The following is a 23,726-nucleotide window of genomic DNA, read 5'->3' on the forward strand; positions in this document are numbered from 1 at the left end:
ATGGTTTAATAGGTTAATGGAGCGAACAGGAGTACAAATCTACGAGGAGTATCCCCCTTTGCAAATACATCTATACGTCTTTAGGGGTAAAATTAGTTTATATAAAGTTCCAGCCATGGTTATTTTAGGAACTACACTGCATTGCAATACCATATTTATCTATAAAAGTTACAATGAAACGAAGCAATACATAAAGGTTCTATTTTATGGAAAGATGTTTTGTAGGAATAAACCGAGTAAATGAACCTATTCGTAGTTAACAGTTGATGGATTTCAATTTTTAGAGGGTGGAACTTTAATTGCAGTTATTGTAATCTTGATTATTGACTCCACAAAAAGATCTTTAGGCCATTAAATATTTTAAATATTTAAGGATTATAACCATTTATCAAATAACTATTTATGTCATAAGAAACAGAAATGTGAGCTTTAGAACCCTTGTAAGTTGAAATACTAGCGTTTAAGGGTGTCAAACACAAGACGAAATCCGGCCACATCCACCTGCCCAGCTCTTGAGCTCTTGACTATATGCCCCAACCATAACATCTTCGGTACATATTGCTCACTACCTATTTTACAAAAGTTCCCTTATCTTGCTACTTTTATTCAATCTGTTCATTTCTTGTGACTGTCTTCTATTGGAAATGTTAATTGCAGTTTCTTCATCCGAATTCAAAATTGCCGTTTGAATTAAAGTCATATGTTTGGCCCGTGATTTGGACCATGCATTCGTTTTGGCACTTTTACAGTTGTTTGACACTCTTGTGATAGGAACAATGGAAGAGTCTGACTAAAATTAATCAATGTTGATATTTATTTTAGTTTTTTACTTCTACGGTATTTGAGAAGGAACATTGCAAATTAAACTATTTACAGTATCGTACAGTGTTTTATAGGCATTTATGGAAAACTTGAGTGAAGTTATTTTAGAGCGATAGTCCAGTATCTTGAGACTAACTGAGGTTATACCACTGCGGAGGATTGATAAATCATTTGAAAGATCAAGGGCAGAGAACCCTTGCCGTACGCGCAACATGTTGTCGTAAATTGGCGTAAGTTGTTGCGAATCTATGGATGGTATGAAAGATAATGCAACAGATATATTTACGATTGACGTGGCCAGCGACTGAGCTGTTTTCAAGGACAATTGCGACTGAGTGGAAGCTGAAACGACGTTGTTTGAAAGGCTGATCGATTCGGTAGTGTAGTTACGGCATCTCGTAAGCAAAGGCGCAACGTTTGTATCGATGTATTGCTGGACGTTGAGGCTCTGTATCACAGTAAGTGCGGCACTTGTTTCGTTTTTCAATTTCAGCGCACTTTGGTAAACTGGGTCAAGGGCCTGCGAACGGACGAAAATAAATATAAAAATGTGTTTCAAAATAAGCAAAATGGAATGAGATAACAAAACATTGGTTTGAGCATCAAGCCAATTTGGAGAAAGAAAAAATGTTTTGCGCTAAGCAAAGGAAACGAAAGGTCAAAAAGAGGTGAAAGTAAAATGTATTCCGAAATTTCTAGAAACTAATGTACATTTTTATGGAGGTTTTTTCAAAATGAGTAGCTTTTAAATACAAAAATGGTGGTATTTTTTGGGAGAAGTTCAATAAGCATTGTTTAATTTGATCTAAATTACAGGATGGTGTAAAATCTTGTTCGCAATTACCTGTTTTTCTGCCTGAGCGACTTGGTTGGCTTGAGACGAAACGGCCACAGCTTGGCTGGCTGTGATCTGAATAGGCGAAATCTGGTTGTTGATGCCAATAGTCGAATTATTAGCAGAATAAACGACAGCCGTAACAGTACTGACCTTTTGATAAAAGAAAAGAATTTAACATGTAATATCCTGATCTGAAAAACATGGATCCATTTGTAGATGGGTAATCAATTAGCTATCTTAAAAGGAAAGTCTTCTACTAAAGATTAAACTCTTATGACTTCAAATTCATGGTGCTTTTCGTTGATTTTATCTCAAAACCATGAAGCAATGACGTGATCAAGAGACATGTTTTTTCGATCTCCTAGATCAAAAATGAGCTTTCTCGGCTTCTCAGTCAATGATAGAAATATTAGTGCTTGTATTATACAGCAAGATTGGAAAATATAGATTGACATGCATATTGCAAAGCATCATCTGAGCAACTCTTACAATCTTATTCGTTATCGGAATCTCCATTCACCTGTTCCTATCCATGAAATAATTAATGTATCATACACCATCCGTAAGCAATAATAAAACAGTCTATTAGATAGAATATGTTTAAATAATACACATGATACAATAGTATGATGAGCCAGGGCTTCCCCCATCTCAATCTCCGGACGCTAACAGCAGGATCTCGATAACAGGTTGTTAATTTGACTCCTATTGGTTAGTTATGATAGGTATTTTTCAAACAACATTGTTTGTGGGAGAGGGGGTGTGGTATTAATCATCTTTACACGAAACACTTTTCGAATGGAAACTTAAACAACACAGCGTTCTAAGGACTTTTGGCTGGGAATAATGCTTGACATCGAGGGGCCTAATCACATGGCTCTTTACTGTCTTTCTTTGGTCTACCCCTTGGTGTGTCTCAATTTCTTGGTCTAATTCTAGCACTTCTTGCTTTTAACTTTCTTGGTCTACTTCTACCACATGTCGGTCCTCAATTGCAAATGGCTGCATTAAAATTCATGCATAGCAAATATCAAGCATTAAACGGTTAGGATACCTTTGCTAATGCACTCGCAGCATCAGCAGCTGCTTGCTGTGATACAGCTTGAAAATTTCGCACTGTATTCAGTATACTGACAGCCTCTCTTTCAGTATTAAGAGCAGATGCTATTGCAGATGCTGATGTAGTCGAGGCTGATGAAACAGAGGATTTTACTGCCTCAAGTCTTCTTTCTGTTGTCGATATACGGGAATCCAAAATCGAGTTGGTTTGCTTGCGAGTCGAGATTTGCTGCTCGACTCCACTCAATTCACGGGTTGATGTCGTAATCAGACTGTTGAGGCTGGTAATCTGCGTGAATAGCGATGCTGTAGTGGCGCTGATTGAGTTTATGGCCTAAAAGAAAATATGATTTCAAATAACATATAAATTTCTAGCTCGATGTATTTTACATGGTTACTAACCATGATCATTCAAAACTGGAGATAAATATTTTCATGCTTTCATATTTTCATATTTTGGTCAAACAAAAGAAAAAATTATTATAAACTGAACAACTGAATTGTCAAAATGATACTACGAAAATTTTGCCAAGTAGGTTAAAGTCAAAATTTAAAGTTAAAAGGCTAGAATACGAAGACGTCCAGTTGTTAAATATTCCAAAACAGATCAACTTCAGCAGAATTATGAAACACAGTGCCTACATATTATATATAAGAAGAGATGCTAGTCTAAAGTTATTAGTCTAAAAATGCTAGTATTAAGACGCTAGTCTAAAGATGTTAAGCAACTTTTCTACAAATGTAACCAAGACAAAACATAATCTTCTGGAGTGCTCCATTATGATTGACTGTCTAAACACTTTCATGACCTACAATCGTCCACAAAAATTGTGAGACTGTTTCTCCTTCCCACCTCGCAATAATGCCAAAGTCTGTTTGGCGTATTTACCCAAAAGAAAACCTATCGAAAATATTTTGTAAACCATTCGTAATTTTGACTTAGGCTCCAGATAGACGTATTCGTTGCTCAACCCTTCCACCGTCCCCTTCCCTCCCCCGCCCCTCCAAGCAATGTTGTTTGTTGAGATTGGGTGAAATAGTTGCAAATCATGTGTGCAAAGACCGTATACAATAACAAGATCTCAACAACGAAGGGGGAGGGGGTCAAATACAATTCTAGTAGTTTACTGTCAATAAATTTGTCCTGATTTTATCACTGGTCTCAATATATTTTGTAAAGGGTTGTAGTTACCTGTGAATTGTCGGGCAAAGAGCCAGTAACATTATTGCGTAGCTGCGAGGCATAAGCAGCCACAGCACTTGCGTTGCGGTGCATTGCTGAAGCGAAACTCTGCATCTCATTGGCTAGACTCTGTGTTAGCAATGCAGAATTTCTTAAAGACACCATCGAGGTGCTGAGTGACGCAATCATATTTCGATAAGACTGTGAATCATTGGCTGCAAGCGAGGCTATTTGGATTGACTGAGAGACTAGTGTTAAAGCTGTGGACTGCAACATGCTGGCTTGGCTTGAAAGTGATTGGACGGTTCCGAGGTAGACTGTAGATTCATTTGATAGAACACCGAGTTGCCTTATGGCTGTCTGTTGCTGGGCAACACTATTAGCAACGGCTCCTATCAATTGATTGTAGCTTGAAACTGTCTGGGTGCTGATAGAGACGACAGAAGCGTATGACTGGTTGTAACTGGTCACAAGCTGAGTTGTAGTGGACAAAAGGCTTGTAACTGCAGATGACGTAGTGGTCGAAAGCGCAGTCTGCAAAGAGGCTATATCTGTCTGCATGGCCGTCCAAGATGCATCCAGCGATGTTGCATTGATCAGTGAATTACTGGCTCTTGTTACCAAAGCACGTACCAGGACGGATAAAACAGCAAGAGATTGGTCCAGTGGCACGGACGGATACAATGATGGGTTGCTCAATAAAGTGTCGATTTCTGTTTGTAGTAAATCAGTTTGATGACGAATCGAGATATAGTCCTGTTCTATTGGCGAGTAGCAAGGCGGGCACACTGCAAATAACAACCGTAGATTGCTATGATAAAAATGTCCCAAAAAAGGAAATACATACACTAGAAAATTGGCATAGGTGCAATAAACCAGTTACATGTGAACCACCCTGAAATAATACCACCCAGGCATTTAAATAATAAGACTGAAAGAAACTGGCGTCTACTACTGTTAGAGGTTTGATGTAACTCGCGCACTTGGCTCTAAAGGATACCCGCGATATAAACATTAGGCCCAAATTTTGTAGCTAGAGACTGGATTTTAGAAAGACAACCAAAATAGATTTGAGAAAGGGAACAACTACATCAGTTATGATTTTATTGACAGAAGAAGAGAATTTGCGACAAAGATTCCCAGATGCAACAAAAGGGGACAAGAGGAATATATATATATACGCTCAATGGATGGTACTTACGTTTACACTGCAGCTCTCCCAAGGATATGTTGTAGGCATTCTGTTTGCATTGGTTACACTGCCTCCCAGCGACATTCATAGAAACATTGCATGCGCATTGACCAGTTACCAAATCACATGTGATACTTGTACCATTTATTGTGCCAGGCAAATAGCAGTTACAGGCTAAGAAAGACAATAACAAGTTTCAATGGTACAATATTCAAAAACGTTTTTGAAAATGCAAACATTTTAAGACATACCAACGTTTTTTGCCTCTTCAGAGTATAAAACATCAGAATATTGATCAAAAATATGAAGTTAGGAAATATATATAGCTAGATGTGGATCAAAATAGGCCAATCAGCAATCTTTGCACATGACAGTCAAGGGAGCCTAGTCAGTGGCATTTGCCTAAAGAAAACATTGTAAACGAAGTCCAAGGGTGAAAATGAACTCCTTCTATCTACATAAGGGAAGTTTTCCAAAAGAAAAAATTCTGAGTGGACATAATTACCAACAAACTGTATATGTATGTAAAAAACGAAATGTCTTTTTAGTAAAATATCCTCCTTACACGATGAAAACAAATTCAAAATCATTAATTTTGTAAGAAAATGAGATAAATAGAGCAGAACTACAAAGAATAACAATATGAAATTTTAAGAGAAAGTATTTTTATTTCTACAGAAAGGTCATTTGTTGTGCCTGAGGTACAAATGATTCTGATCTCTTTTTAAGTATCACTTACGTTGACATCCCTTTGGAGATATCTTCCAAAAGCCTGCCATACACGAATCACAATTAGGAGGCATCAAATTTGGCATGCATTTTTCACAATGATCCCCAACGGTACCAACTCGGCAGTTGCTGCAAACTCCAGTCTGAGGATCACAGGATACCGATCTTCCATTGCAGTTACAAGGTATACAGTTTATAAGAGGTCCGCCATTCGCAACTGCACGCGTGTAGCCTGATAGAGAAAGTAAAATTGAATACGAAACTTTGCAAGCGTTTATGCTAAACTCCTGCTTCGAAATTACACAAAAACATCAACTATTCAAAAAGAGATTAAGAAGGAAAACACGAGCCCAATACAATTGATGCCAATTGCTAAAATATACCTATGTAGAAGAAAAATAGCGACGCACCTTTGGCACATCTTTCACAAGATAGACCCTCATAGCCAATCAAACATGTAGCATTTTCCACGTGACTAGCAAATGTGCTGCTGCCCCGCCTTGTCGAATTCGCAGTGCCCATTTGAATGCTTCGAAATGTAACAACAGAACCACTTTGAAAGTAGTTAACACCAATATGAATGGAACTGAGTTGACCTAAAGGAAACAGATGGATGTTCATCAATGAGGCAGGCCCATTCAAAGTAGTTCTATCCGTGCAAAATGTTTTCAAATGAAAAAAAACTAGAATTTACATAAAATGCCTATTAAACACGGGGATTAGGAAAAAAAGTTTTAATTCACTAATAAAAAAAGATGGCTAAAATTTCTTTTGACTGGTGTGTCTGAATAACGGATTTTTCTGTTTACTTGAAAATCATGCATACGTGAATCGAGATTACCCGTCACTTGAATTCATTTAGTAAAGCTAATATTGCGTCTAAAATCTTTCTTGTTAATCCTTTCACTAACATGGTATTGACAGTGAAATTCCTGATATGTAATAAAGCAACACAACAGAAGCAAAGAGGTAGAAACGAAGCGAGAAAAGACGCTGTGGAAGTGGTATGCAACTTTACGAAAATTACACACCGCTGAATTCACCTCTACTGATGTTGAAAGAAAAATACACATTCCAACACAGTTTTTCCATAACCAGTTTAAAAAATTTCAAAAGCAGATAATAGCGTGTTAATACAAAATCTAAACATTTCAAATATTGTCATTAACATTACTTGTGATAGGAGAATAGGGTTTGGAAAAATATTTTGAGAGAAAATGTGTAGAGGAGTCGGCGACAATCGATTAATTAACATAAATTAACACGAATCGATTAATTAACATAAATTAACACGAATCATTAGCATTAATTAACAAGAAAAATCCTTGGATGCTACAAAATAAATTCCTACCTATCAAACTTTTGAAGTGGAATTCTGACAATTTGGAGCTGTTAGCCATAAACTTTTCATGTAGTCGAAATGAGTAGACAGAATTCGCGGTTGATATTCTGGGATAAAGTGCAAAAACTGCTGTCATCCCACCACCAGTTAGCCTGACATGCCATTGCCTTGAGTGGATTGTTGGTGACAAAGCGACAAAGCTCATCTGAATATGACAAGTTTATACAACATTAAACATCAACGGCAATAGAGAGAACGTTAGTAGGTTGGATGTCATAACAGCTTATGTTTTAAGTTTGTTTTGCATAGAAGTCTATAGCAAGCTTATACCTTGTATAGCTTATACCTCAAGCTTATAGTCTGTAGTTGAAATGAAGATTATTTTTCTACCGGTCAGTCATAAAGAGCTCTATGCCGTATAGGCAAAGTTGTACACGCTTTCATGCATGGAACAAGACATCTTATTGTCTTCATACCAAAGTGATCTTTGAATATTATAAGATTAATATCGAACGAGCTTTGCAATTAAAGATTAAAAGAATAAAACTTAAAAACAATTTCATTTTTTATCATTATTATTTCAATACTATCTTATATAGTACAATAATGACTTAGAGTAGAGGATCAATTGAGATGTCAATGCCAAATTTTCGTTTATTTTGCAGTTGCTGTAAGCTGTTATCTGTGAGCAAATACTGTTAATAGTATAACCCCATCTGACCAATCATAATTGCATTTCAATCTTTCAAAGAACATTTAAAACTTATGCCCATATCATTGTCATTGATAAATGTCGTATCAAGCATTTATTTTTTAAAGCATTCTAGAAAATCTCAATCGTACAAAGGAAAACCAAATTTTTCCACCATGAAAGAAAATCTATTAGCCTGACGTTGCTTTGCACGTTTGCAAGTTTCTCTAAAACCATAAAGAAGATAAAACCGTAAAAATACTGTTTAGATTCCAATTTTCATCACAATAATAGAAATGAAAAGTAAAAGAGAAATTTAACTGTAATTCATATCAGAAAATTCCAAACCTCGATAGTGAACAATTGACCGTACGAATTAAGCTGGTTGCCAAGATACTGTGAAGGAGCACTCAAAAATCGAACCCTGCCACCTTCATCGGTGTACTGCAGTCCATTTGAAGTAAGCTGAACAAAGCTAGAAGCAGTCGACCTATCACTGTTGATCAAAACCCAGCCATCGCTACGACCGACTGAAATATAAATAATAACATGATTTAGAGTGCGCAGTTTCTCAGATGAAATCATTTAATTGAAACGTCGTTAACAAAACACAAATTGGCGATAAATACATTACGAGAAAAATTCTCTGCGAATTGGCGTAAATTGAAATAAATATCACAAAATGGGACTGGATTTTTCTATTGATTATGTTTTTGCCTTCAGTATGCGATTTATGCGATTCAACACATTGTTTTGATGTAAAGAGGATGAGTGCCTTCAGCCTCACAAAACTTGGAGACTGTTCTTGAAGAATCTATCTAAGGCTAAGTGTTGATATTGCGGGTGCATGGACGATCGATAAAAAACTAAAAATGTTGATACAATTTAAGCTCTTCCGTTTTTTGATTAGTTCAGGCCAAGCTACTTATTCAAGATAAACCTGTCAAAAATGCTCATAATTTCAATTGCAAGAGATATCGAAAAGATATCGGCCATTTCCAGGAAACACAGACACACATTAACACTTACATGTAAAGTTGCTGACAAAATCAGCATTGAAAAACTGCCTTGCTGCAACGCATGAAGCAAGGTGCCCAAAACCATAACAAGATTGGCAGCCATCTGGATTCGAAGCAGTAAGTGCAAAGGCTCTTGGTTTACAGTTTTCACACTTGCTACCCTGTGTATTGGCCTTGCAAAAACAATTTCCTGTCGTCTGGTTACACACAGGCGTGAGACTGCCCGCCAAAGAACATTTACAAGCTACAAAGAAAGATATTGAAGCATAAGGGAAATTGAACACTATATAAAAACCTGTCCATTGAATGGAAATAAAAGCAAGGGAATTTTTCATAAAAATACCTAGCAAATTATCTGTAATTTTATTTTTTGTTATTTCTAGAAAAAACAGATGGATTTTATCTTTCAAAATTATTCTTGATAATTAATTGCCACCAGCAGGAAAACGCTACGGCAAGAAGATAATAGTATACAGAAAAAAATCAACTTGCTAGCCAAAGAGATGGAGTTTTAATACATCAAGTCTTGTCAGCCGGAAATTAAAAAAAATTTAAATTCAGACAAAACTAATACAAATAAAAAACTGGTGTAAAATTCTAAATATGTGGTTATTTGCTTCTCCTTAATTAGTTTCAAAAGCATCAAGTGATGTTGTAAAGAAAAGTTATTAACAAATCAATTATCAAAAATGTCATCAGAGAGAGTTTTGTCATCAGGAAAAACTAATTTTAGTTTTGTCATTACATCTTCTGGCATAAGTGGGAAGCATACTTATTAACAAACACAGGTATAGGTGTTTTGAACTTTCTTATAAAGATTGGAATATAAATTTAAATTGGAAATTTGGTAAAGATCCCGCTTTAGTTCCTATATAACTTGGTAGCCAATAACAATTAGTATTTTACCACTCTGTCTTAAAGTACTCGATGCCATATAGGCAGAACTGTACATGCTTTGGTCTTTAGCATAGAATGGTTCTCTGATTTGGTAGCAAAAATGACTCACCAAAGCAGCCAGTGTTTGGATTGCCATAGTACCCAGGCAAGCAATGCTCACATCTGCGACCCCCGTAGCCTGGCTTACAGCCACATTGCCCACCATACTGCTCACAGGTGCTTGGATTATTAGAACCGGGGGTAAAACAATCACAAGCTGCGATAGAAATGTATAAAATCAAAACAAAATTGGCCGAATCAATTAACAGTGCTTAAAAAACTATAATTAGAAGAATTATAAAAACAACATCTTAAAACGAAGCATTCCCTATTAATCGCTAGGGTTGCAATACAAGTAGATATAATCGCAAAGAACATGATAATGTATATACAGTAAACAATCAATTTTGTAGCGTAGCATATACTTTGAAAGACATACCCAGTGTTCCATTATACATAATAACACTAGAACCAAAAACATGTTTCCTGCATTGTGCTGGTAATACGAAGGCAGCTGAAAGACTTTTGGACAGCTCATAGCAGTTCTGAATCTCACTTTTTGCTGCTGGAGATTGGGTACTGTAATAGGAGTTTTGGATTAAATCTGGCATGAAAATGACAGAGTCAATGACGATGGGCCATGGTGATCCTGAGTTACTGCCAGTTAGATAACTTAAATCCAGTCTGTAATTTAGCCCAGCACTCAACAGGACAGATGAGGACTCATTCCAGGTTTTAGCCTCACCAACGCTGAGAGATCCTATTGAAAACTGATTGGATAATAACTGAGAATTTGATGGACCAGAAACAGCGACAGTTAGATTCCACTGCAATGGGGTATCTTGATTTGAAGTGTATGTTGATATATCAGAGGCTCCGGACCATGATAACGATTCTGCATCGTACAGGAAAAGAGTATTGTGCCAAGATATTGGATACAGAGAATAGCGAATAACCATCATATATTGATAGGTAACAGGTACTTGAAACGAGTAAACGACGGAATGCCCAGGCATCAGTTTAATCTGGCCGATACCTGAAAATAAATTTGCAAAAGCTTAAAGCTATGGAAGCAACACAATAATATAGTGATGACGTCACAAAAATATATTCTTAGAAAATTTTGATTTTGAACGTAGAGTCTGAAAGGACGCCATAAATACGTCTAAATTTGCAAAATAAGCTAGATCTATAAACTAAATAGTTTCTCTCTGTTTACATAAGATAACATTTGCATATTATGAAAGATGTTTCGTGTTTATACCTCCACGACTTCTCTAGGGACCCTTCACCTTACAATCCTGTCTATGTTAATTTTGATTGTGTAGTCTTGTCTTTATGTCACCCCTTTCTTTTATATTCGGAAAACAAGGTAACAATAAATACAGATTTCAATATGGCATTATTGAGCGCCTCTAAATGCATTACTTGTCTAACAGTTCACAAAAAGCTGCAATTAACAGTGGCTTAGCTTGACGTTCTAGACTAAGGGGGCGGAGGATTATCATAAGGTAAATTTACAAACGAAGACATAAGTGAAAAAAATATTTGGTGACCTACCAATAGACGATTTTACCGACAAAATAAAGATTTTGTAGGCCAACTGAAAATTTACCGACAAACTCATAAAGAGGATGGAGTATGTCACCCCCCTGCACCCCTTGCTAGTCACCCCTTGGTCTGTAACCTGCATCATCATTCAAAAACAATGTTAATTGGTAGGAATAAAGGTGAATAAAAGGCACTCCTCACCTAGAAAGAGAGACTTGTACCCTTTTTCGAGCCAGAAATATTCATGCCCCTGTTGCGATAACATTTCCACTTCGTAAGCGACATGTGTGAAGTTTGGAAAGTAAAATCCATTGCTAACAGCAGAGCATTGCCTCCCTGTTATTCCACGTCGGCATGTGCAGAGGCCTGGCGAAAACAATTACAAAAATTATTCAAAACCTGGGCTTAAGTTTCTGCAGTTGGCAACATGATTTGAAATAGAAATTCTAAAAGGGAAATTCAGATTTGGCAAGGTTTCAAATGATCTTAAATATCTTTATCGATCATTTTTTGAAAAGTCACTTGAACGTTTTGAAGTGGCAATGCTTGGAAGAAAATGTGAAGAAGCTAAAAAATTCTGTTTCATCTTGACTGTTTCTACACAGCACCTGTTCAGGGGTGAATGGGAGTCACATCCCCTGGATAAATTCTGAGTCGGTTGGAAACGAAATTATAACGAAGAATAGTCGGTGGTGATTCTGCTATCCAAAAATTCCTTGCTATTACCAAAATTTATCTAACAAGCACATCTCCAACAAAAGAATTTCTTATTTCCGAACATACCCCCGAAATATGGCAGATTGGTGGTGGTGAAGAGAATAAGATGGTTACAAATAGACAGAAGACAGCAAAAAGAAGCAAACAGTACCATTTGATTTATCACAAACAGGGAATCCTCCAGCTAAATCGCAATTACAAGGCTGGCAGTCTGTTGTTGTGTTTGTTGGAAATGAGTAGAAGGAGTCCTTGCATTCTGAACAAGCCCTTCCTTGTGCATTGGGCTTGCAATGGCATTGGCCTGAGTATGGATCGCATGTTTGGTTGCTGCCAACAGTTCCATAGAAGTTACACAAGCAGTCTGCGGGGACAAAAAAAGAAAACTTGAATACAGAAAGGAACAGTTCTGATAATACGTATTTTCATTATGGAAGAATGTGAGTAAGACATTTTTAAAATGAACTTGTTGAAATCTACATACAGTTATAAGTCTATAGATGTGTATAGTGTGTATGGTGTATAGAACAGGACGGTTCTAAGCTGCTACTTCGAGTTTAACGCTTTGTGCGATCATCATGCTTCTGTACTGTTCCGGCTACAGTTATATGTCGTTTAAAAAAATTGCTTTTCCTAAAATGTGCGAGTTGGTCCTAGCTCTGTGTCGCACCACTGTCACAGTGACATCAGAAAGACTGAAATTTGACGTTTTTTTCAAAATGGAGCAAAAAGTTATATAATTGCTGAAATTCTAATCAAAGTAACCCTAGGCAATCTGCACTAGTTTGTTTGTCACATTTTCAGTGTTGCAAGAAGGAGCAATATCTTTGTCAAAAAAATGCTAATATCTTAGTAAATGAAGTTAACATTGTCCAATTCTAGTTACTCAACATCACTTGTAGAGGTCATTTGAGCCAACTTAAACCGCTCAATCATCAATGTAGGATTCCTCCATGTACCAAAAACATTTATCAAGATTTTCTTTTTGATTTGAATATGAAATCGATCTTGAAGGTTTTTGTTGAAATGCTGTATTTTAAATTGGGATGAAGCCTTGAGCTGAGAAGGGTTGTCACCCATGAAAATAGAAGCTTATCTAGAAAATAGAAGCTTGGGCTGCTAAAATAAAAATTCGATATAAGAAAATAGGCTATGAACGCATACAATAGGCTAAAAATGCATACATACAAGCTAAATGTAGTACAACTAACAAAGGAATAATGAACAAATTCAACCGGCTTAAAAACTAAAAATGTAATTATAATTTAAAGCTGTCTCGTAATTGACTTGATTTCAGCAGGTTAACAAACGAAGACAAAAGCATTTTGGGCCCAGGTTTCTCAGTCGAAAGGCAACATAGACTCAATAGGCTTGCTATATAATGGAGTTGGCTCATTATATTAGTGACACAAGAATTCCTAATGAATGACACTCACCGAAGCAAGCTCCAATTGGCTGGATGGCAAAGCCCCATTTTCCAGGAACACATTGGTCACATCTGCGTCCATAAACCCCAGGCTTGCAGTTGCACTGGCCAAGCTGTTGGCTGCTACTGGTTATTTGCAAGCAGCTACCATTGTCTTGTACACCAAACATAAAACAGTCACAAGCTAAGAGAAAGGCAACACAAACCACATAAACTCATCTTTTAGTGGCAAAAGTTATATGTTTGTGTGATAGCTGGATTCAACAATACTTAAACAATATGTTTTTCAACACCAAAAAAGGCCTGACTGGAATAACTTAAATAATTTAGATAACGCATGGTGTTCAAAGGAAGAGCATTGAGAGCTACAAGAAAGGCTCAAGGGGCAATTCACTCTGGCAAATGGCTTGCATTTCAAATAAAAGTTCATTCAATCCATAAACAACAATGTAAACCTCTAACAATAGTTCAAAGGGAAGAGGGTAACCAAGCCATTCAAAGACAAAATGTGGCTTAAGGTTTGAGGGAAAATCATAAAACTTCCAAAACCAAAAAAGCATGAAGAAATTTCACTGTTTGTTATTTTGGAGAATGATGTAACTATCTTTGTTTACTGTTTGTTATGCCAGTCCTACTTTTTACACATGTACTGTTCAAGTCTTCTGAAACTAGTTTCAAAGCTTTTTTCAAAAACTTCTGCTTAATTCTACCAATCTTAGCTAGGATTCTCAGTCAATTCATTTGCATACACTTTTTACAGAAAGGGTTGTGACTCATACTTACGAATGCACACATTGACATCAAAAAGTGGCTTAGAGATATTGCGATAGAATTTGTCCACACAGAGTTCACAGCTTGATCCAGTTGTGTTATGTTTGCAGTTTTGGCAAATACCATATCCAAGTTGTTGGTTGTAAACACAAGATGAGGCATGACTGTAGCATTGGCATTCTGAAAGAATCAGTTGATCACTTAAAGATACCACTTGCAATCATCTTTTGCGAATCAAGACAAACTGTATCACATACATATCATGAAACTAAGCAAATTTGCTACATATCTTGACAATTTTGTTCATCATAATAACAATGAGAGACCAGCACACAAAAAATCTTTAAGACACAATGATTTAAATCTACACATGCACCTGTCACTTCAACAAGAGAATGTTTACTATAGTGGTGCAAAGGTCTTCAAGGCTTTGCTATTCTGTCTAGAAAATAGATATTACCCTTGCTTAAGCATTTCGATCAATAATTTAAAAACAAAATTTCATATTGCATTATCCTATGTAAGTTCTAAAAAAGTATTCAATCAAAAATCTTTAATCTAGTACTTTCTTATTTGTAAAATAGCCTTTTTGACTACCCAGGTGAAAATTTCACATAAAAACTTACCTTGGCAAACATTTGGGTCTGTTTCATTTCCTGCCATCCATTTTCTGTTATTATACAAGGGCAGACATTGTTCACAGTCTTTGCCAGTTGTGAAATGCTTGCAATCACAGGCCTCTGTACCATTATTAAAGTCACAATACTCAGCATGGCCATGGCAATGACATCTTGCATCTACAACAATGTCTGAAATTGCATAATAATACTGATTTAAAGTGCTGGCACTGTCAATATTTTCTCTCCCATCAGTCCCTGGATATTCAAGAAGAAGTCTTATATCAGTTGCCGAAAGGTAATTTTGCACATTTGGGTCTAAATACTCATTGTTTTGGTATCTAATAAGCCTGGTGTCAAACACGACCATTCCACCAACATAGGGCAGCTCACTGCTAAACCTTTGGGTACATGTGGCATGAAATCTATTTGTAGCATTTATAACAGGATCTGCAACAAGACCATAAGAATCTCTGCAATTCTTAGCGAAAAACTGGTAATTAGTCCATGAGTTTCCATAATCTTTAGACCTTTGAATTACCACCTTTTTTGGTCTGACAGAATAAAATGTCACCCTTACACCTCCTGATACTAGGTAAAGCTTTTTGAAATTGATAGTGACATTCACTTTTGGGGGATTAGCTAGTGTTGCTTGGCCTTTGAGTTTCATTTGCCACCAACTTGATGACTGCCACCATGTTATGTTTGTTGGGTTGTGAAAATCAACCATGTTTTTTGCTGGGTAGCTATTCTGTTGGCTTCCAGCATTGCATATTTTGCATCTAGAGTCTTGGGTACCGCCAATCTGGCAAAATGTCTCACTTGGAGTTCCACAAGTATTTGTTGCAAGTATATTTCGGTTCAGGGCAACATTTTTTGGATATGTGAGGCACGTTTTTGCAATGCCATTCTTATCATAGCATGCACTCTGTGTGCTTGTCTGCCCATTAGAAAATTTGATGTTTCCAACAACCACAAATGTAAAGAACAAAAGAGTTATCCTGATAGAATAAGATATCATTCCTTTCAAATTGAGCCAGATCATTTTCGTATTCATCCACCTGACTGTCCATCTACGAACATCTTCTTTGGAATATTCTCATCAACAGAATGTTTGCATATCAGGTTTAAAAATACAACTGCCACCCATCTTCATTATTGACAATTTGTGTTAGTTCTTGTACAATATTTTGAAACATGTGTGGCATCAGTAAGAGGAAAAGACAGCAAACATATAGCTTGCTTAAGAAAGATAATTTTACTTTACTTTTCAGCAAGTACCACAAACTAACTGCTCACCGTGAGCAATGACATAGATCATGCTCATCCAGGGGGGCTTGATTTTACCTACAGCAAACGATGATTCATTGCTCTGTACTAACAAGTCAACTTTTGTTGTCATAACAAGCAGGTCATAAAGATAACAAACATTGCTGATAGTAATAAGCAATGCCACTTCTGTTAAAAAACAGTTTGACAACATCTGCGATAAACAGTCTAGTCCATGTTTAACATAGTGTCAGAGTGGTCATATGATACTTTACCAGACAGTTGAAAAAATTTTAGATTCTTATTTGACAGATAATTTTCAATTTTGTCTAGTCTTGAAGAAATGAGAAAAGACTTTATGCAATACATTTTTTTTAAAGAACCAGTAAATTTAAGTTCAGGCTGACTGTTCTTAATTTTTTTCGAAAATCTGAGGCTGGATTTTTCTTAATTTGTTCTTAAATTAAGAGGGTGTAAGCAGTGCGAGTGCTAGCTTTTTGGCTCTAAGGAGGTGTTCATGCCTAAGTTGCCAACAAAGTGAGTGAGACAGCCTTAATTTGCTGACAAATTTGAATATTCACCGAAAAAGCCCCCTTTAAAAATCTTCGATTTTAAGAAAAGACGTTGTTCAAAATTGCATTTTGCAGAAGCTCAGCCTCAGCTTGTTCTTAACTTTTGACCAGTTTTGAGGCTCGTGTGCTTATAAAATTGTTCTTATAAAAAGAGAGTGTAAATTCGCACAATACTGACAGCTCTACTGACGAAAGCCATTGAATAGTTGTGAGGAAATTCTCAACTAAAAAACAATAGACTGCCCCCCTGGCTAAATATTCATCAGAATTTTACCAGTAGTGACTCAAGTATACCAGACGCGTCCACAGCAGCCAGTTGATTACTGAATACGGACACCTCGTGTCCGCCTGCATGGTCACTTAATACAAATATACTAGTATTCAGTCAGGAATGACAAGTATCAATTAGACACCAACAGCAATTCATTCGTGATTCATCAAACTTGTATTCTTGCTCATCAACCTGAATGGAAGTTGGGCGACAGAACAGAGCATTCGACTAAAATTGAACAGAAGCTAAAGCTTTTCTTATAACTGATCGGCGGATATTATGGGCCTAGGCAAACAAAGAGCGTCGCGCAAAAGGAAAAACAGTGCAGTAATAACTTGGTTATAGACCCATTTTAATCAAAATCTACCGTACAACTACTTTTCTACAGAAAAAGATATTTAACAGATTATTCAAAGAGAGAAGTTATCACAAGTTTGACGATCTTTGAAGCTCACCTTCGGTTCGGACTGTTTTGAATTGGCGCGAATGACGCCACCACAGGGCAACAATGCAACACAAACAAACCATAAAACACATTCACGTTTTTTTAAAATAATTTCTTGTCCTCTCTCTTTTTTCAGAACCAGTTTTTCGTATATTTCTGAAAATTGAATACGGTACGTTTACAATAAATACTATGCTGATACCTTGGGAGAATCATATCTTGAAAATTTTGATAGCATAAAAGCACTTTTTGGAAATATGTAGCTGTGAAAAAAAGACACTAGGTGTACTTGTCTTGAGGGTTGCATGTACACTTATTGCGTTGAAAAGCCTTCAAAAAATGGTTATTAAAAACTGACCACGAGAAATAAGTGCCGTAGATATATAAAAGTTGTAAATTGCCTGTGAGAAGATATTTCCAAATATTTTCCGTCTATACAAGCACATACTGGCTGTATTACAAAATTTTGAGACTGAAAGTTTTGAAATGTCAAATAATCTTTCTGGAAAGGTAGAATTGCTCAAGAGAGTGGGTAGGGCCATGAAATCGCCAAAGAAATTTTCGCAAATGCAACCACCTTTGTGCAGACATCATCATAAAAAGGCAAATGTTACGAAACACTTGTGCAGATAAGAATAAAGCTATGCAAGGCAAGGAAGAACAAGTCACAAAAGTTTTACAGCCACATAGAGACTCACTGAGAAGATCATTTACTATTGCCTTTGTTATAAAGAGAAGATTATAAAATAAATTGACTTTGAAGTATTTGTCGGACTTGCGATTGAGAGAATGAGCTGGTCATACCAGTGTGGTTTGAAGGGAAATTTTTTTTTTATATATTCAAATTCAAATACATATATTGATAAATAAATTGGAAACGGTACTGAGAAGGTATACAGGGAAACAAGTTTTTAACGACTTGACGCGAACAATATCCGACTGTTAAACTAAAGAAGCTGTGAATATCTGCAGAAAATTTTGGAGTCAGCCACCAAAGTCCCAAAATCTTTTTTCACAAAATTTATTTTAATCCTTTCTTTTAAGGGCCCCAGACATACACCACCAAACAGCAGCAAGATCTGCAGTGCTTTAACAACGAAATTGCAGAAGTTTTCGTAAACAGTGAAGATCAAGTCATGGGAAATTACAGTGATCAACTTGAGGCAGAAGAAGATGAGTTGAACTCATTTTCTTTGGGATCTCAAGCAAAGAAGACAGTGATAAGAAAGAATGGATTCCATAGCGCTTCCTTACTACAAAATTTATTTCTGTTTTGTTATTTTCTACTATTTAAACATTTTTAGGCTCATTCTTCCATGATTTCCAATTACCTGTCAAGGATTATGACGTCATAAAATGATAACAACGTCACGCAAAAACGATTAGAGATAAGAAAAATAGTAATTCTATATACCCTTCAAAAGCACTGAATGTGTGCTATGTAAATATCGAACTTGGTTGACAAAAATGGTTGCGATAAAACAATTAATGCGCTTCAAAGTGAATTTTCCTAAGTTGATGACGTCTTCAAGAAAATTGAATTTTGTTCAAAATATTATCCGTTCAATCTTGGATTTTAAATCTGCATCGTTTATTTAGTCGAGAAATGCAATAGTTGAGGTCAAGTCTTTGGCTGATTTTTGAGGAATTTGTATCAATTTATGATGACATCATCAAAAACAAGTAACTTCCGGTGTGAATTATTTTTGGCTCATCTTGGATTTGAAATCTCCATGGTCGATTTAGCTGGTGTGTGAAATAAAATTGAGGTTAAGCAGTTTGCTAGATTTTTCTACAAAAATTCCCTGTCTATTTTAACCAATTAACGGCAAAAGCGACGAAAAATCACTAAAGTTAATCGTATTATCAACATCACTTTCAATACATGCTCAGCCAAGTCATTCAGAAAGCCATCATTCCTTGTCGTTTTGACTGACCAACTTTGCTAGCCTGAATGCAAGACCATCGAAAAGACTTTTTAAAATTAAGCAACACAGAATTCATTTCAAATACTTTGCTATTTAAAATAAGTCCTTCTGGAGCCCCTACAGGAGAAATTCTTACCTGGAATGATGCATTATTGTTACAAAAGAAAAGAAATCTTAATTTTTAGTAAGGTTCCCTATCTGGACCCGGGCCCTGGGTCACTGCCCAGGCTGACCCCCCTAGGAATTCTGGGACTTGACTTATAATATTATCCATAGCAATTTTAAATAATATTATTGCCAATTTACTGTCGATACGACATTTTTTAGCTTTTTTGGCAAAAAACTGGACAGTTTTGCTGCACTGTCCGGGGAAATTTCAGTTTTCTTTGGCTTCGTTAGTGATCTTGCACTGTTCGATAGACATCTTTTGTGTCGAAGTACGAGTCGAAGTACTGTATTTTTGTTTCAATTTATTGTTTACACCTCTCCCTGGTCTTCACATCGATTAGACTCAAGGGTTAATGGGTTAAAACAAGGAATTATACGTGAATAAGATAACGAAAAGACTGAGGTAGAGTAGAGATTTCTTTATCTGATAATTATAATTTAGCTATTTTCGTTCATTTGCTGCTGAGGCTCTTCAACATCCTCTGCGTGGCAACATCCCAGACCACAGGGATGCCTGTTGGTAAAATGGCGTGCGATGCCCTACATGAAATGGAAGTCTTCAGTGAAAAACCAGAGCCAAGAAGTGGACATAGAGCATGTTCCACCTCAAATCATATGATAGTATATGGTGGATACGACAGATGTGCCAGCGACAAAATATACACCGAAATTATTTGCTTTAATACGATTTCCAGGAAATGGTCAGAACTTCCGCATTCAAGGGGTGTTCGCTTTGAATCGGCCTCAAGTTCTATGGCTCTATTTCATAATAATTTGATGATTTTTGGAGGCTCTGGGTATCCGTTTGGTCACACAAACAGTAATGATTTGTCGGTTTATTCGCTCAAAGCGAAGACCTGGTCAAGGCTAGGGAGCAAACCACCTTTGGCAAGGTACGGGCAGAGCATGGTGTTAACGGCTGTTGAAAATTGCCCAAGATTATATATTTTCTCTGGCACTGTTGGTCGAGAGTTTCTTGATGACATGCACTATTTTGATCTAATTGAAAATAACTGGCATAGTATACAAACAGATGTGGTACCCGCTGGTAGGTACAGGCACGAGACTGTAGTGTTTGAAGGCGATTTCTATTTATTTGGTGGTTCAGTTCAATTACAATCATTTGGTTTTCATCATCTTTGGCAATTTAGTTTCTCCAAACATCGTTGGACTAAAATTGAATGCAAGCCAACACCTGATGGCCAATTCCCTTCCCCAAGAAAAGCACATAGCTGCGTAATATGGCATGGGGTTGTTTATATGGCTGGAGGTTGCAATGAAAACACGACTTTGAAGTACAATGATATATGGAGTATTTGCTTAAAAGACTTCACTTGGAAGAAGCTGAATATTGTAAGTATATCAAAGTTTTTGATTAATATATCAATATCAAAATATCAATAGTTTGTGATTAATAGGAATCAATCAATGTCTTTCAAAAGATAATAACAGGCTATCTCATTATTTATCGTTGTAAGTTGATAAAATTTATTTGATGTCTTTTGATATTTTTATTTACATATTTCTTGCAGTTCCAGTTTCAAAAATTTTAGAAATAGCTTAACAGTTTCTGAAAAATTAAAGTTCTAGATTTTTTTAGAGTTCTACATATATTACAATAAACCAAGCATAAAATGTGATTACTTTCCCTTCCTACTTCTAATGGACATTGACTAGCTTCTTTATCATTTTTTTCACCATTTTGTCAATTGCAACCAGGGTAAAGTTATGTAAATATCATAGAACAAACTTTTGATTAGTTGTTACGATTTATCACTCTACACAATTAATTTTGTTTGATTGTGTACGATTATTCATTTTCACCGTTATATCTTGCTTGCCGTTAATTTGTGTTCTTTTATACACCTGATGATTGTTTACACATGAAACTCAGAGTTGTGTCACAATAGTCTGTTTATTTTTGTCTATCTAAATATCAAAATATGTATAATATAATAACAAGGCAAAGGCTTGTTATGATTTGAGTTAGGTTTGATGAATGATTTACATAATTCTTTCAAGGTCCTTCCTGTTCCACTGTATTTCCACTCAGCCTCAGTCACCCCAGATGGCTGTATGAATATATTTGGAGGAGTTGATGATACTGGTAAAAGATCGTCTTCTACATATGAAATATGGCTGGATGTGTCATCACTTTTAAAGATTACATTCAGATTTATTCTAGACAGACTTGGTCACAACCACGATCATTACTCAACTTTGAAGAACCTTGGTGTGCCCACTCTTCTTTTAGATGATGTTTTCAAGGAGTTTCCAGCTGGATAACATTTATGTTTGATAAATGCAAGCCTTAGCTTGGAAAATATCCTTGCTCTTGAATCTGGCTCAGATTTAGCAGTCCAAGTGTGAATCGAGAGAATTTGTGAGGTATATGGGATGTTGTTTCTGTGTGCTTTTCATGATATGCTTGCTGAAAATAGTACTTGCATGCTGATTATGTTTTTGTACCAAGTTTAAATAGTAATAGAACAGCAACACAAACATACAACATTTTATAGTTATACAAGCTTTTGCATTTGCACCACTCATTAAATCTAGGAAATTGTTCCACATCTTATCTCCTGCTGCAGGCCCTAAGACAGTCTTTCTATTGCATAAATTTTGTTCTTGTTATGTCATGTTGGAGTTATTAATAGCAGCCCCTTTTGTTTTCAGTTGATAACAAATATCTTTATTATAATTTTTGTTGCAATTTTTTTATCTAGATACCTGTTTAGATAATTTGTTAGATAATTTTTTTCTTGCCTCTATTCTATAGAAGCAGCTGTATTTAAGAGATTTTGGTTTGGTGGAAATACTCAGATACATGTACATAGTTTATATTTATTTTTGTATTTGTTTCTTCCTAACATCTGAAGGCAGTTTTAGGACACTGCAATGTTTGATCAAGAGTATTTGATCCTTGTTGAATAGTTTTATCTATTGGGGTAGCAAGGGTTTTAGTAGTTGGGGCAGGGTAAAAAGTTTTATAATTTTATCAAGTATCATAAGTTCTCAAAATAGCCCCCTGGGGGCTTATTTATTTTTGATATTTTTGGATGGGGGCTTTTTTGAGAGAGGGGCTTTTTTGAGGGAGGGGCTTATAAAGCTATTGTAGACATTGAAAAGCAATATTTAAAGATCTCATTTATTTTAGTAGGAATTTCTTTATGAGCATTTGCAGTAGTTTAATAAAATGCCAAAGGCAACCCCAGATGGCAAAAGTCATCAAATTGAGGGGTTCCCATTTGAGAGTTTACGATAGCAGTGGGGGCTTATTTGAGGGGGAGGGGGCTTATTAACAATTTGTATTTCTAGGGTGGGGACTTATTCGAAGGGGGGACTTTTTCGAGGGGGGGGGGGCAGGGTAATTCAAGAATTTACGATATGCTAAAATCAACAGTCTTTTATGGGAAAGAGGGTTAAGATGCAACACATGCACAATTTAGAACTCAGTGCACATTTCCAAACATCCTCACATTGCAGTTTACACACTGTGAATATTTTTTCCTGACATTATTAACGTTTTGGTTTTGGGACCCTCTACAATATTTGGCGGCATACCAATACCACTAAAATAATTACACAGATCTAGGACACTGCTTGATAAGCATCAAACAGTAACTATGAATGTATGTATCTAGTATATTTATGGAATCAAACAACAACAACAACAACAACAGTACATCAAGGTAAAAAGTTAAAATAGGGGAAAAACAAACTAACAAGTTTATAAGGGGATTTATATGCTTGGAATTTCATGGAAGGAGGAACTCTCTCAATAGGTAATTTATTTCAGGAGAGAGGCCCAGGCCCTTTGCCCCCTCTACCTCCCCCTTGGTTTGGTTAAAGCAGAGACTTGGCCTACAGCCCTCTTGCTTGTTTCAGAATGTAATGTACTGTTTCTTACTAGTAGCTAAAAGTGCCTTTAGAAAGACAACAACAACAACATGCAACTAGTTTTGAAATTTTAGGCAAAATAATCATTATAACTTGACTTCAACAATAAAGCAGAAGTAAGGTGAAATAATAAACTTATAATTACATACTGGCATCTATCTACTCTTGTTACATGCTGTTAAAGAACCTGATAATAAAGTTAATCTTTTAATTTTTCACATAAAGGGAACACCTTTTATTAGTCTTATGATACACTGTCCAAGTTTATTGAGAAAAAAATTAA

The 23,726-nt window shown here is 36.1% G+C and overlaps 2 protein-coding genes across 4 annotated transcripts in view; one reads left to right on the plus strand and one right to left on the minus strand.

Annotated features, from left to right (window-relative positions):
• LOC135693431 (laminin subunit beta-2) overlaps positions 1-17,615 on the minus strand; it is a 19,288-nt gene extending 1,673 nt beyond the window's left edge. Inside the window, exons 1-18 of one of the 3 annotated variants that reach the window (XM_065211917.2) lie at positions 17,458-17,614; positions 14,900-15,082; positions 14,286-14,453; positions 13,513-13,686; positions 12,231-12,440; positions 11,564-11,728; positions 10,251-10,847; positions 9,882-10,028; positions 8,886-9,119; positions 8,205-8,386; positions 7,175-7,370; positions 6,234-6,419; positions 5,834-6,055; positions 5,104-5,268; positions 3,912-4,690; positions 2,715-3,053; positions 1,667-1,810; positions 700-1,342 (exon numbers count right to left, since the gene is read on the minus strand). In XM_065211917.2, the coding sequence (XP_065067989.2) occupies positions 833-1,342; positions 1,667-1,810; positions 2,715-3,053; positions 3,912-4,690; positions 5,104-5,268; positions 5,834-6,055; positions 6,234-6,419; positions 7,175-7,370; positions 8,205-8,386; positions 8,886-9,119; positions 9,882-10,028; positions 10,251-10,847; positions 11,564-11,728; positions 12,231-12,440; positions 13,513-13,686; positions 14,286-14,453; positions 14,900-15,082; positions 17,458-17,539 (4,683 nt within the window). In that variant the 5' untranslated portion in view covers positions 17,540-17,614 and the 3' untranslated portion in view covers positions 700-832. Of the gene's footprint in view, positions 1-699; positions 1,343-1,666; positions 1,811-2,714; positions 3,054-3,911; positions 4,691-5,103; positions 5,269-5,833; positions 6,056-6,233; positions 6,420-7,174; positions 7,371-8,204; positions 8,387-8,885; positions 9,120-9,881; positions 10,029-10,250; positions 10,848-11,563; positions 11,729-12,230; positions 12,441-13,512; positions 13,687-14,285; positions 14,454-14,899 lie in introns of those variants that run through there. The other 2 variants (XM_065211916.2, XM_065211915.2) reach the window with 2 other exon arrangements.
• Positions 17,616-20,019: 2,404 nt separating this feature from the next.
• On the plus strand, positions 20,020-22,375 carry LOC135693296 (kelch domain-containing protein 10). Its single transcript, XM_065211734.2, has 2 exons — positions 20,020-20,896; positions 21,566-22,375. Exons 1-2 carry the CDS (start codon positions 20,054-20,056, stop codon positions 21,827-21,829), a joined length of 1,107 nt encoding a protein of 368 aa, XP_065067806.2. The 5' UTR covers positions 20,020-20,053; the 3' UTR covers positions 21,830-22,375.
• Positions 22,376-23,726: the final 1,351 nt, after the last annotated feature.

This window comes from Rhopilema esculentum, chromosome 11, assembly GCF_057945365.1.
Source record: "Rhopilema esculentum isolate cy_ngs chromosome 11, ASM5794536v1, whole genome shotgun sequence".
In the NCBI taxonomy this organism is placed as follows: Eukaryota; Metazoa; Cnidaria; class Scyphozoa; order Rhizostomeae; family Rhizostomatidae; genus Rhopilema; species Rhopilema esculentum.